Source organism: Myotis davidii, unplaced genomic scaffold (genome assembly GCF_000327345.1).
Source record: "Myotis davidii unplaced genomic scaffold, ASM32734v1 scaffold2663, whole genome shotgun sequence".
Lineage (NCBI taxonomy): Eukaryota > Metazoa > Chordata > Mammalia > Chiroptera > Vespertilionidae > Myotis > Myotis davidii.
The window spans coordinates 175,388-190,111 of NW_006296287.1; the positions used below are offsets into that span (position 1 = coordinate 175,388).

A 14,724-nucleotide genomic window follows, 5' to 3' on the forward strand; every position below is an offset into this window, starting at 1 on the left:
TCCGTGTCATTCCTTCTTCGCCGACTCCGTCCACACCTTTGGGGACCCCTGGACCTGCTGGGGCTGGACCCCAGCAACTTTGAATTTCTATTAGTTCACACAAACACTCCATCCATGCTTTTGTTCCGGCCCTCTGGTCCAGTTTAAGAACCCATTGTGGCCCTCGAGTCAAAAAGTTTGCCCACCCCTGCCCTAGAACAATACCTAACACATTCGAAATGCTTAATAAATGTTTGTCTAATAAAAAAAAAAAACTTACTTCCTATACATCAGCAAATAAACAACAAGAAAGTATAACAGAAAACAGAATACTGCCCTAACCGGTTTGGCTCAGTGGATAGAGCGTCGGCCTGCAGACTGAAGGGTCCCAGGTTCGATTTTGGTCAAGGGCATGTACCTTGATTGTGGGCACATCCCCAGTGGGGAGTGTGCAGGAGGCAGCTGATCAATGTTTCTCTCTCATCAATGTTTCTAACTCTCTATCCCTCTCCCTTCCTCTCTGTAAAAAATCAAAAAAAAATATTTTTAAAAAAGAAAGACAACAGAATACTATCTGTAATCGCAATAGTATGTATCAAGTGCCAAGGAATTAATTTAAAACCCAGCAAACCTCTATGGAAAAAAATTAACTCTACGAAGAGATAAAGGAAGAGACCTAAAAAAAGGAAAGGTAAACTATGATCTTTAGATGAGAAGACTTAATATTATAAAGATGTCAAATTAATCTATAAATTCAATTTATTGGGGAAAAACCCCAATAAAATTTTTGTGGAAAGTGGACTAATTCTAAATTATATTTGGAAGAATAAAGGTTCACATGGTTCAGGAACAGCCACAAGTATGAAACATGAAAAGCAAAGAGCAGAGGTTTGTCTGACCTGATATTAAGGCAAACTATAAACCCTTAATAATGAAAACAATGTGGTCCTGACGAGGCATCAAATAGGCAATGGAACAAAATAGAAACCAGGAAAAAACTCGTGTACATACAGGAACACGGTATATGTGAAAGGTGGTGATACAAATCAGTGGGGAAAGGAGAAATTGTTTAATAAGCAGAATTGGGAAAACTGGCTTATTTTGTAGAGAAAACAAAATTAGATCTTTTCTTACAGCGTATACAGAAGAAATACCCAGTATATTTAAAGACCTGACATGGAAGGCAACATTATAAAAATATATAAAAATGTAAAAAATAATTTTGACCCAGGGATAGAGAAGACCCACTGAATAAGATTCCAAATGCACACATCATAAAGCTACAATTTGATGGGCTTGACAAAACCAAAATTAAGTACTTTTTAGTTAGGGGTGAAGTGTAACAATATCTGCAATTTACTTTGAAATGCATCAAAGTGGATGCATAAATGGATGGCTACAGATGGATAGTTATATGGAATACAGTAAGTATAGTAAAATATTAATTGTAGAATCTAAGTGGTGGGCATATGGGGTGTTCACCATACTAGTTTTCCAGCTTTTATGTGTGAAACAATAAAAGGTTGGTGAAATTTTAATACTTTCATTCAACAAAGATACTGTATATAATTTTTTTAAATGTGACTGGTTGGAAAAGATATTATACATCCACAGATATAGAAAAGATATTTGTTATATATGTATGTGTATACACACATATCTGACAAAAAAAATTCTGTAATCAGCAAGACAAGTAACCTAAAATAAATGTACAAGATAAATTGGCACCTCAGAAAATGAGAAAACAAAAGGTTATCCTATATAATAAAAGGCTAATATGCAAATCAACCGACAAGTGGAATGACTGGTCACTGTCACTATGACGTGCACTGACCACCAGGGGGCAGATGCTCAACACAGGAGCTGCTCCCTGGTGGTCAGTGTGCTCCAACAGGGGGAGCACCGCTCAGACAGAAGCCGGGCTCACGGCTGGCGAGCACAGCGGCAGTGGCGGGAGCCTCTCCCGCCTCCACGGCAGCGCTAAGGATGTCCAACAATGCCCCCCCCCCACAGTGCATGATTTCGTGCACTGGGCCTCTAGTATTTAAATAAATATATAGGAGATGGCTTGGAAGACACACATCAAATATCCCAGAGGAGATAACTATAGGGAGAAAAAGGGAATTGGATCAGGAATAAAGAATAAAAGGGACAAAAAAACATATAAAACCGAATAAAAAAGAGAGGTCATGCCCGGCTGTTGCTGCTCAATGGTTAAGGACCTATGAACAAGGAGGTCATTTCCTGGTCAGGGCACATGCCCGGGCTGAAGGCTTGATCCCCAGTAGGAGGTGTGCAAGAGGCAGCCAATCGATGATCCTGACAACATTGATTTTTCTATCTTTCTCTCTCCCTTCCTCTTGGAAATCAATAAAAATATATTTAAAAAAAAGAGAGGTCATGCATGGACTGATGATGACAGAGATCATAAACCGAGGAGACTATCAAAGCAATCAATGTCAGTGTTTCTGAAGTCTAAGCTAAATACAGTAGGTCCTCAGGTTACATCAGAGATCCGTTCCTACAGCACAACATAATGCGATTTCACTGTAAGTCGGAACCCACCTACATAAGCACCTACGTCATTCACATGGAGCACATACATAGCAGTAATGAAGTGAAACAGTAAAAAAAATTAAAAGAAAGGTAACAATTCCTGACCTTTACTTGTGGTAAATAAATAATAAAAAACATAAAGCACATATATACATACATCAAAATGACGGATTTTTTTTTTAAATAAATAGACTAGAGGCCCAGTGCACGAAATTAGTGCTCGGAGGAGGGGGGTCTCCTCAGCCCAGCCTGCACCCTCTCCAATCCGGGACCACTCGGGGGATCTCCAACTGCCGGTTTAGGCCCAACCCGGGGATCAGGACTCAACCAGAAGTCAGACATCCCTCTCATAATCCGGGACTGCTGCTCCTAACCACTCGCCTGCCTGGCTGCCTGATTGCCCCTAACCACTTTGCCTGCCAGCCTGATCACCCCCTAACTGCTCCCCTACTGGACTGATTGACATCTAACTGCTCCCCTGACGGCTGAATAAAAAACATAAAACACATAGGTACATACATCAAAACGACGGAACCTACCTTTTTATTATATAGGATGGGAGATGGCGACATAACCATGAAACGACGTATGTCGAGTCTGACATAACCCAAAGAGTGTCTGTATAAAACAAAAGCCTCCCCACCCCAAACACCATAAAACACCTGATGAAAGAAATGTTCAAAAAGTAAAAGAGAAATGAACTGGCTGCCTCCTTGTCCCATGGCTTACCGGAGCACACAGCACATGAGCAGCAGATGGGTGGGCACATTAGCTGGGTTGAGCATACTGGGTGTATCTGACTTCATACAGGCCAGGAAGGCCCTCATCCTTCTGTTCTTGTCCTCAACTGCTTTGCCTAGCCAGAGCCTCTTGAGGTTTGGGCAAGTCCATTCCCGAAATGTCAGTGCAGACACCAGTTCGGGGGTTTGAGGTGACTTCCCTTTATAGGCAGACCACTCTTTAAGGATCACTGCAGGAACTGGAAAACAGAAATTGAGGAAAACCAGGATGTAGAGAATTTCTGAATATTTCTGAAGCTGGCCACAATGGACAAGATCAATCACATTTCAACACCTTTTATATTTTTGTTGCTATAATATTTATTGTTGGCAGTAGTAAGCATTTACTATATGCTTGATATGTATTAAGTACTTTGCATATAAAAGTATATCTCATTTACTCTTCAGAACAATCCTGAGAGAGATTATGCCTACATTATCACAAAATGTAGTGCTTATTTTGCAGATGAAAAAAATCAAGGCTCGCCCGGCCGGTATGGCTCAGTGGTTGAGCATTAACCTAGGAACCAGGAGGTCACAGTTAGACTCCCAGTCAGGGCACATGCCTGGGTTTTGGGTTCAATCCCCAGTGTGGGGCGTGCAGGAGGCAGCTGATCGATGTTTCTCTCTCATCATTGATGTTTCTATCTTTCTATCCCTTTCCCTTCCCCTCTGAAAACAATAAAACAAAACAAAACAAAACACATTTCAATGGCTCCAATTACCTATAGGATCAAGTTACAAAACAAAAACCTCACTGAGGAGGAGAGATTGTGTCAGATACACCTCTGCATTCTCAAGGCCCAGCATGATTCTTGTAAATAGTACTCACTCTGAATGCTTAATGGTTATAGAATCGGGGCTTAGCCCTACCCAATTTGGCTCAGTGGAGAGAGCATCGGCCTGCGCACTGAAGGGTCCTGGGTTCAATTCCAGTCAAGGGCACATGCTTGGGTTGCAGGCTCGACCCCCAATAGGGGGCGTGCAGGAGGCAACCAATCAATGATTCTCTCTTATCATTGATGTTTCTCTCGCTCTCTCCCTTCCTCTCTAAAATCAATAAAAATATAATTAAAAAAAAAAAGAATTGGAGCTTAAGTTAATGCATTCCCCATACCAATAAGTATCCTGGTGAATTATACATTTTCTCAAAAACTGTTCCATAGCCAAAAGTATCACGTGTTTGCAGATACATTTTTGCTCTGCATCAAACTTTGAGAGATTTGTCAAAGCCAGAACTATGCTTACGTTCCACAGGCAGCCGTCGCCGTATAGCCAGGCGTTCTAATTTCCGCTGTGTCTCCGCTAGACTGAAAAGCACCCCGTATACATATTGACGAGCTGACCGGAACAGAAGAGCAGCTGGCGGCAGCTCCATGTTACACTCATCCTCAATACATACAGGGATCTTAATCTCACCCTAATAAGAAAATGGGCCAGAGAGAAGGAGAAAATTAGTTGCCTCAAGGTTTGGAATTGAGCTGAGAAGAACCAGTAAAGAACTATATGTAGCCTAGCCACTAAATTTTCTTCTTGTACTTAGTTTCAGACTTAAAAGAAGCCATAGCCCAGCTGATGTGGCTCAGTGGTTGTGTCGACCTATGAACCCGGAGGTCAGGGTTCAATTCCCGGTCAGGGCACATGCCCGGGATGCAGGTTCCCATCCCCTGTGTAGGGTGTGCAGGAGGCAGCCAATCAATAATTCTCTCTCATCATTGATGTTTCTCTCTCTTCCCCTCCCTTGCTCTCCAAAATAAAAAGATTTTTAAAAAAATTTAAAAAAGAATGCAAGATGATACATAAAAAATAAATAAAAAGGCCCTGACTGGTTTGGCTCAGTGGACAGAGCGTCGGCCTGCGGACGCAAGGGTTCCGGGTTCGATTCCGGTCAAGGGCATGTGCCTTGGTTGCGGGCACATCCCCAGTGGGGGGTGTGCAGGAGGCAGCTGATCGATGTTTCTCTCTCCTCGATGTTTCTAGCTCTCTATCCCTCTCCCTCCTCTCTGTGGAAAATCAATAAAATATGTTTAAAAAATAAATAAATAAATAAATAAAAAGCAGTAACAAGCCCAGATGACCACAGCCGGCTTCAAAGCTATGATCTGTTTTTAAAGTCTTTGCTGTAACTGACTAGCTGACTAAATGGGGAAAGTCCATCTTAGACCTTTTGCTGGGGGGTGGATTTGGATGATAAGATGATGGAGGGGAAAAGCTCTGGAGAAGTAGAGAAAGAGACAAAAAACAAGGACATAAGCCTCTTCTTCTAATGTCCTCCCCTAGACCAGAATGTACCAAGTTTCTTCTTTGAAATCTCACAATTACACTTCTTGGGGCCTCATTTATTGCACAGTCCCATCTCTTACTGGTCTCACCTCACCTAAGACCCTTAATACAATGAGAAGCCCCAGCACACTTGGTCTCCTTTCATCTCCCTTCAGATACCATTAATCATCATTTTCTCTGGTGACTTCCAGTTCTAGGAAGTGTGAAGTGTACTGTCAAGAGCAAGGAGGGACAGAAATACTGAGGTGCTCTCTCACCTTAGTGAGGACGTGGTAGATATATGGGTACATAAGACCTCTTCGGTGTCTGTGTTCGGCCACCCGCAAGACTTCTGGGGCTACTGGCGGTAAGGGCGGAATGGTGATGTCCATGTGGTTCCTCGTAGACATAGAGAGCAGAGATGGGATGTGGGGCTCACCATCTCCCAGGGCAGCATCTGAAACTCCAGCATCAACAGGCTGTACCCAGGGACCTCTGTTACCATTGGGGTCCTCCCATCTAGGCTGCCGATGAAATGTTTCTGTGGCATGACTAAAAGATTGAGAAAGACAATGTAGAAAGAGAAAGGAAGTTGATAAAGATATTCCAACGCAAATGTCTGTTCTGATCTCAAGGAATCTTACAAACCCGCTGGAAGTTTGGATACTGGGTTAGCAGTGGGCCTGTTTCCACTCAGTGGCCATCACCACCCTCCTAGCTTCTTCCATCTGACACAAACCAACGTGATCAAAAGTTGTGGGAACCATTCTGAATCTTTCCCAGCACATAAGAGATCACATTTAGAGTCTGCATATGCTGTAAGAAAATGACTGCAATTGAAACCTCAAAGCAGTCCTGCTTCCCAGGCATAATCTGCTTAGAGAACAATCTAAGAACAAATGAGCGAATACAAAAATGCCACTATTTTAATCATCAGCACCCTGTCTGCGTCACTAAGAATATAACAGCCTACACAACTGTTCCAATACCTCAACTCTAAAAATTCTTCTCATTTTTTTTAACCTTCAGTCTACTCCCCTCACTAATTGAGAAAGGGCAGCCATGACATGTAGCACAGCCATACCAGAGCTCCCCTAACTAGCTGCTATGCTGCCTTTTACCTCCATGGCTTGAGTATCTGAAAATTACCACTTGTCTAGGGTCAAAATGAGCATGAAGTGGCCAAGCAGAGAGAGAGAGTTTTCTTACTTTGCTTAGGAGCAAAGAGCCACAGAGAGAAGCCAGGAGCATACGCTTCCCCACGCCCCTGCCCAGGTTAGCAGCTAAAGAATAGAGATGCTTCAGAAGTCTGTTTCCTTGGGTGCCTATACAGATACTTACTCAGAGCTGACTCCGTTTGGCTCATCACCAGAGGAAGAAGAGTGGGAAGAGTCTGGTCCGAGAGGAGGTGAGGCTTTGGAAGTCAGGTAATTGGGAAACTGTGATGAGTCATAAGAGATACCCCAAGTGGCAAGGGGGTTGTCCTCCAGCAGGGGATTCTCAGAAAAAGCATGGGATTCCCCCAAAGTATGGGGGGAGAAGAGAAGAGAGGAGTTGGGTCCCAATGGGAATGGTGGTGGATATTTCATTTTCTGGGGCACATGGTGAGAAAACTGAAGGATAAAACAGACAGAAAAGCTCTTTAACATTTTACCATGCTCCAAGATGGTTCCCTCAAAAAGTTGTGACATAGCAGATGATGGCTGTAGCAAGGGTTATTGGGATACGAAGAACCTACTGAGAGTAACAAGAAATAATTCTAACAGTGATATATGGATAGAATTCTCCAGAGGCAGGACAATGAACCAAACCATGGTCTCCTCGAACACTTTCCAACATTAGCAAATCTACCTTCGCCAGGCCCTAGTGGTTACTGATTTGGATGTTTTCTTTACATAGTCTGTTGGCCTCCAGCTAAGAATGTGACATTGGCATATACCAGTCTTAACATACTGATTACACTGAGACACCCTAACTCAGATTATAAAAATCAGGAAGCCACCAGTGTCTAATGCTAACAAACAGTCTGAGGCCCCTTAAAAGATACTTACCACTGGCTTCCCAGAAATACTGCTCATTTGACTTCGTGGAAGGGGAGGATTTCCCAGCCGGTTATTACGAAAACCTGAAGCCAAGAGAAAGGGCTACATTTTAGGCAAACGTAATAATTCTACCATGTTACATTCTGCTAACCCCACATCACCTGAAAAATTATTATTAATTATAAGTAAGTCACATTTTACTGAACAGCTATTATGCATCATGCCAGGAATCTTACATAAATTACTGCATCTGATAACAACCTTATACAATAGGTATCATGATCCACCTTTCGTACAGATGTGACTTGCCAAGATCACACAACTAGTAAACAGCAGAGGTGGGATTCAAACTCAGGCCTGACACCATTGAGAGGGCTGTCTTACGTATACTAGGCCACAATGGAGGGTAGCACCAGAAGAAGCCCAAGCTAAGAGAATGGCATAGGACCCCAGTTAAAGTTTGGAGCAATCGGGGCCCTGTCTCGTGTCACCTTTCTTATGACATGGAAATCCAAAGGAAAATGTCTACCAAACAGGAATGGCTTCTAGGAGGATGCAATACAAACAAGTGATTCTACTCTGGCCCAGGAGTTTCTGAGGGGCCACCTCAGTTTCCTCCATGGGCAGAGCAGCTCTGGGTCAGGTGGAAGCCTTACCTAGAAAGGAGGAGGAACCCACTGGCAGCGAAGAGATTTTGGTTGTGACTGAATAGTACTCAACTGCTTTCTTGAATCGCTCTATTTTATCTTCCGTCCTGGACTGGATGTTGCAACATCAGATGTTCAGAAGAAGAAACAACACAAGAGTGTCTTTTTCATGCAATTTATAATTTGAGAGTCAAAACAGTAGCAGAAATCAAATATTTAAAGAAACCCAAGAGAGTAATTTTTCATGTTGCAGGAAAGATTAGATAAGGCGAAAGCATTATAGAACATAAAATCTGGGGAAAGTTTTTAAATTAAGTTTAAAAATAAATAAAAGTTTAAATTTTGTATTCTTCTAAAATGGTCACATGATCATTAGAAAAACACATAAGGATAGGAGAAAATTAGAGTACCACCACCGAAAGATATTTTGGTGTGTTTTCTCCTAGTATTTTTTTTAAATAAACTTTTTTCCAGATATTGGCTATTGTAAATAATGCTGCAACAAACATAAGCGTGTTTCTCTGAACTGATTTCTCTGAAATCAGTTTTTTGAGATTCTTCAGATATATTCCCAGAAGTGGAATCCCTGGGTCAAAAGGTAATTCTATTTTAAATTTTTTGAGGAAACTCCATACTGTTCTGCATAGTTGCTATACCAGTCTGCATTCCCACCAGTAATGCAAGAGGATTCCTTTTACACCCCATCCTTGACAGCAGGATGATGATAGCCATTTTGACCAGTGTGAGATGGTTTCTCATTGTCCTTTTAACAGTAGCTGTACCAGTCTGCATTCCCACCAGCTGTGCACTAGGGTTCCCTTTCCTCCACATCCTTGTCAACACGTGTTGTTTGTGGATTTATTGATGGTAGCCATTCTGGCAGGTGTGAGGTGATACCTCATGGTAGTTTTAGTTCACATCTCTGATGATTAGTGACGTTGAGCATTTTTCATATATGTATTGGCCATCTGTATGTCCTCTTTGGACAAAATAGAAGCAGAGGCATGGATACACGGAACAGACCAACAGAGGTCAGAGAGGAGGAGAATGGGGGGCACTGGATGAAATAAGGTGAAGAGATTAGCCAGAGAACATATATGAATATCGCATGGACACAGAGAAGTGTGGTGATGGCCAGAAGGAGGGGGATGCGGCTGGGTGGAGGTAGGTAAGGGGAGGAATGGGGGACATCTGTGATAGTGGCAACAATGAATTAAAAATAAATACAAATTGTTACTTAAAAATAAACTTTTTTGTTGATGTATATAGCTGTACTATTTTAATACACATATTTTCTATAGTTAATACCTTACTCTCTAATAATATTGTATCCTGCTTTTATTATATTTTTAAGATAATTTTGAATGGCTGCATATTTTATCATTATAAATATATCATAAATTATGCATTTACTTCCCTAATACCTGACATTTAGGTTATTTCTCACATTTGGCCTTTATAAGTTATACAGCAAAGACACATCATATAAGATTTTCTGGATTTTAGATTATGTCCTTAGGAAAATGTCCACAAAGGAAATTACTGGTTCAAAAGCCATGAACATTAAAACCAAAAGCAGCCCAGCCAGCGTGGCTCACGGCTGACCTATGAACCAGGAGGTCACGGTTCAATTCCTGGTCAGGGCACATGCCTGGGTTTGCAAGCTTGATCCTCAGTGTGGGGTATGCAGGAGTCAGCTGATCCATGATTTTCTCTCATCATTGATGTCTCTCTCTCTCTCTCTCCCCCCTCGTCTCCCTTCCTCTCCAAAATCAATAAAAATATTTTTAAAACACACAAAAGCACTTAAACATATATAAAACCACAATGTGACATCACTATATATCCACAGAATGGCGAAAATTCAAAATTATAAATATCAGCACTGGCAAGGATATGGAGTAACTGGAATTACCAGTAGATTGCTGGTGGGTATATCTAGGTACAGCTTGGAAAACAGTTTGGCAGTTTCTTATAAAACTAAACATTATTTACCGCATGGCACAGTAATTCTTCTCCTAAATAATTTACTTAGGGAAAATGAGTACATTTGTCCACCAAAAAAATATGAACAAACTAACAACAGCTTTATTCATAATAGCCCTAAACTGGAAATAACTCAAATGCATACTAACAGAAGAATGAATCAATTGTGGTATATTCATACAATAGAATACAATATAGTGATAAAGAAGAGCAAAGTGCTGATACATGCAATGCTATGGATAAATCTCAAAGATATACTGAGTGAAAGACAGACAGACACAAAAGGGTACATATAAAGTTCAAGTAGAAGCAAAACTAATCTATGGCAATAGAAGTAAAATGGCTGTTTCCCTCTGTGGGGTTGGGGCTGACTGAGAAGGGGCTTTTCTTTATTAAAATCCCCTTGAACATAATTTTATGGTCTTCATATTTCATCAAATGGAACATAAGATATTAAAGTCATTTTTAATTTCTCATTATAAATAATGCTCTAATAAGCATATTGTTAACAAGTTTCTTGGGTTATTTCATAGGGCAAATTCTTGGAAGTTTACTAGGTCAAAGGATATGGTCATGTTCATAGACTCTTGACACATGATACTAAATTTCTTTCCAGAATAGTGTCACAAGTTATATTTTCATCATCAATACATGAGCGTGCCCAATTTGCCATGTGGCCCCAAGTGTTGAATATTTTCTACGAAAAACCCATCTACTAACTGTAACAATCCATCTGTTTCTTATAAAAAATTAATACGTAATAAAAAAGGAAAACTTAAAATATTCATAATCTTATCTCTCAGAGTTGTAACTATGAACACCCCAGGATCTACACAATGCTTCTACACAGCATTCTAGAAGTTTTTATGGGCATGCACGCAAGCACACAAACACGGAAATCAAGATCTCCAAGTCCACTAGCCTCACTTGGACACAAAATCACTCTGCTTACTAAAAAAATTGGACTTGAAAAGGCCTCTGTGGTTCAGTGGTTGAGCATCAACCTATGAATCATGCAGATGCCAGTTCAATTCCCCGTCAGGGCACGTGCCCGGGTTGCAGGCTCAATCCCCAGTGTGGGGCCTGTAGGAGGCAGCTGATCGATGTTTCTTTTTCTTTTTTTAAAAAAATATATTTTATTGATTTTTTACAGAGAGGAAGGGAGAGAGATAGAGAGTTAGAAACATCGATGAGAGACATCGATCAGCTGCCTCCTGCACATCTCCCACTGGGGATGTGCCCGCAACCCAGGTACATGCCCTTGACCGGAATCGAACCTGGGCCCCCTCAGTCCGCAGGCCGACGCTCTATCCACTGAGCCAAACCGGTTTTGGCCGATGTTTCTTTTTCATCGATGTTTTTTATCTCTCTTTCTCCTTTCTTCTCTCTCTAAAATCAATAAACAATTTAAGAAGTGGACTATAATTGTCTGAAAAAAGGGTTCCATGTCTAAAAAATGTTTGCAAATTATACTGATTTACAGAATATCTACATGGTTGAATAATGTTCCTTTGAATCAAAATTTCATTTCTATGCATTATTATTTCATTGGTATATTCAATAATACACATAATAATTGAAAACAATCTCTTACAAGATAGAAGCTATACAGTCTCTCCCCTACTAGCTCTACCTCTGCGCTCATTCCCCTCCCCAGAAGTGACCACTGTTACCAGCTGGGTGTATGTACTGTCATAACTCTTGCTGTATGTACACCAAGTTTTCCCCTCCACATAAATAAAGTCATATCAACATGTTTTTAACCTGGTTTTTGTACTTAACAGTATGTCTTATAAACTATTCATTGCCAGTGAGTATAGGTCTATGATGCAATCCCCTGAAATACAAATTATGCATACTTCCTGCAATGCACCACTCTGGACTGAGTCCTGACAGATATTTACTCTTCCTTCAAGGGGCACACACCAGTTGTATGAAACCTTTATTGGGGTTTTTCTTTGTTGTGCTCATTTATTTGCTTCTGCCTCACAATTTAATCTCAGGTTCCGTGAAGACAAAGAACGGTTTATTCACATATATGCCCTAGTATCTAGCATGGGACCTTGTCTATACAGGTTCATTTAGTACAGTGGTTCTCAACCTTCCTAATGCCACGGCCCTTTAATACAGTTCCTCATGTTGTGGTGACCCCAACCATAAAATTATTTTCGCTGCTACTTCATAACTGTAATTTTGCTACTGTTATGAATCATAATGTAAATATCTGATATGCAGGATGTATTTAGGTGATCCCTGTGAAAAGGTCGTTCGACTCCCAAAGGGGTCGCGACCCACAGGTTGAGAACCGCTGATTTAGTATCTGATATATGATTGCATTTAATAAAGTTCTAACCTTTTCTTTTATAGATTTACAAAGGTGATATTTATGAAAATGCTACAGCAACAATGAAAAGTGGTGAAGTCATAAAATTAAGTGAAAAAAAGCAGGTTAAAATTTATTACACTGACATGACTACCATACCACATCAAAACACACATATAAAGGAGACATGAAACATTATAAGCAACTTAGGATGGAATTAGGAGCAGAGTGTCTATTTCAGTTTTTTCTTTTTTTTATTAAAAATGGATAAAAGTGTAATGATTGCTGGGGGGAGGAGAGGGATATGGGGGGAGGTAGAGGAGGATACGGAGGGGTAAATGGTGATAGAGAGAGACTTGACTTTGGTTGGTGAACACACAATACAGTGTACAGATGATGTGCTGTGGAATTGTGCACTTGAACCTGTAAAATTTTATTAACCAGTGTCACCCCAATTTAAAAAATTTTATGGCCTTGCCCAGCCAGCATGCCTCAGTGGTTGAGCATCAACCTATGAACCAAGAGGTCATGGTTCGATTCCTGGTCAGGGCACATGCCCAGGTTGCAGGCTCGATCCCCAGAAGGGGGCGTGCAGGAGGCAGATGATCAAGGAGTCTCTATCATTGATGTTTCTATCTTTCCCTCCCACTCTCTTCCTCTCTGCAATAAGTAAATTAATATATTTTGGCTCAGTGGATGAGCATTGACCTACAAACCAGGAAGTCACGGTTCGATTCCTGGTTAGGGAACATGCCCAGGTTGCGAGCTCGATCTCCAGTAGGGGCTGTGCAGGAGGCAGCCAATCAATGATTCTCCCTCATCATGGATGTTTCTGTCTCTCTCTCCCTTCCTCTCTGAAATCAATAAAAATATATTTTAAAAAACAGAAAGTTAAATGTGAAGTAATGGATATAACAAAATGTTATTAGGAAACTGTATGCCTCCAATACCAAACACTGATTTCATTCTTCATTCATCTAAAGAAATCTATAGAGAGGTTTCTGTCCTGGATAAGATGGACCAAGCATACCTCACCTTGTTCCCACTAAAGGTAGCTATAATAAGCAAGAGCAACTATTTGACAACTCTGAAAAGTGAAGCAGGACGATCGGGGAGAAGACCAGAATTCAAAGTACCACTGAATCAAGGATGAGTTTAACATTTTTTTCCTCTGGTATCTCCTGGTGTGGACACAAGACAGCCTGAAATCTGGAAGCATCCATTGATGTAGACAGAGAAAACTCCACAAAAAAACCCTTGTCTTGTTCTGGCTTGAATACTGGGAAAGGGGTCTCCAAAAACTCAAGGAAGTGTATAGAAACAGCCCATTTTTCCTTCTTTTTCTTTTTTCTGTTCTCCTGTGTGCCAGCCCAAAGCAAACTTGTGGTGGAAGAAGTGACAAGAGGGGAACAGCAAAAATCTAAAACTGGATGACAGGAAGCTTCCTTCCAATCAGAGAAGAAGTTTGAAGAGGTGGAGTGAGTCTTCTATGCCTTCTCTCTCTCTCTCTCTCTCTCTCTCTCTCTCTCTCTCTCTCTCTCTCTCCACCCCCTCCCATCCCACCTATCCCACCCCTCTGCTACTTGGCCCCAGATGCTGAACAAGGTTGTTCCAATGAACTGTGACGTGGCTGAAGAGATTGCAAAGGGGGAGCAGCACACACATGGATTTGACATTAGCAAACAGTACAGCACAGACTCTGAGACCTGAAGAGGTAAATCACAGCCCAAGTCCCAGACTGGCCACTGGGTGGCACACATGCTGGACTGATCCAAATAGGTTTGCAAAGGCCTTGAAAATTACAGACATTGAAACCACAGCCCACAAAAGGATGGTGAGAACTTGTGATCTGAACCTAAATGGGTTGATTGCCTCCAAAAACGAAAGTATCAACAGGACTAAAACCTATAAAATGCTGACGAAAGAAATCAAGGATGATCTAAATAAATGGAGAGGCACACTGTATTCATGAATTTAAAGATTCACCAAATTTGCCAAAACCGGTTTGGCTCAGTGGATAGAGCGTCGGCCTTCGGACTGAGGGGCCCCAGGTTCAATTCCGGTCAGGGGCATGTGCCTGGGTTGCGGGCACGTCCCCAGTGGGGGGTGTGCAGGAGGCAGCTGATTGATGTTTCTCTCTCATCGATGTA

The 14,724-nt window shown here is 41.3% G+C and overlaps 1 protein-coding gene across 1 annotated transcript in view; it reads right to left on the reverse strand.

Moving 5' to 3' along the window:
* The window catches only part of FAM120C (family with sequence similarity 120C), a 65,698-nt gene that overhangs the window by 20,143 nt on the left and 30,831 nt on the right, over positions 1 to 14,724 (reverse strand). The window contains exons 6-11 of the mRNA XM_006771325.2: positions 8,275 to 8,377; positions 7,628 to 7,701; positions 6,918 to 7,189; positions 5,855 to 6,128; positions 4,563 to 4,734; positions 3,265 to 3,514 (exon numbers count right to left, since the gene is read on the reverse strand). Coding sequence (XP_006771388.2) covers positions 3,265 to 3,514; positions 4,563 to 4,734; positions 5,855 to 6,128; positions 6,918 to 7,189; positions 7,628 to 7,701; positions 8,275 to 8,377 — 1,145 coding nt within the window. The remainder of the gene's footprint in view (positions 1 to 3,264; positions 3,515 to 4,562; positions 4,735 to 5,854; positions 6,129 to 6,917; positions 7,190 to 7,627; positions 7,702 to 8,274; positions 8,378 to 14,724) is intronic.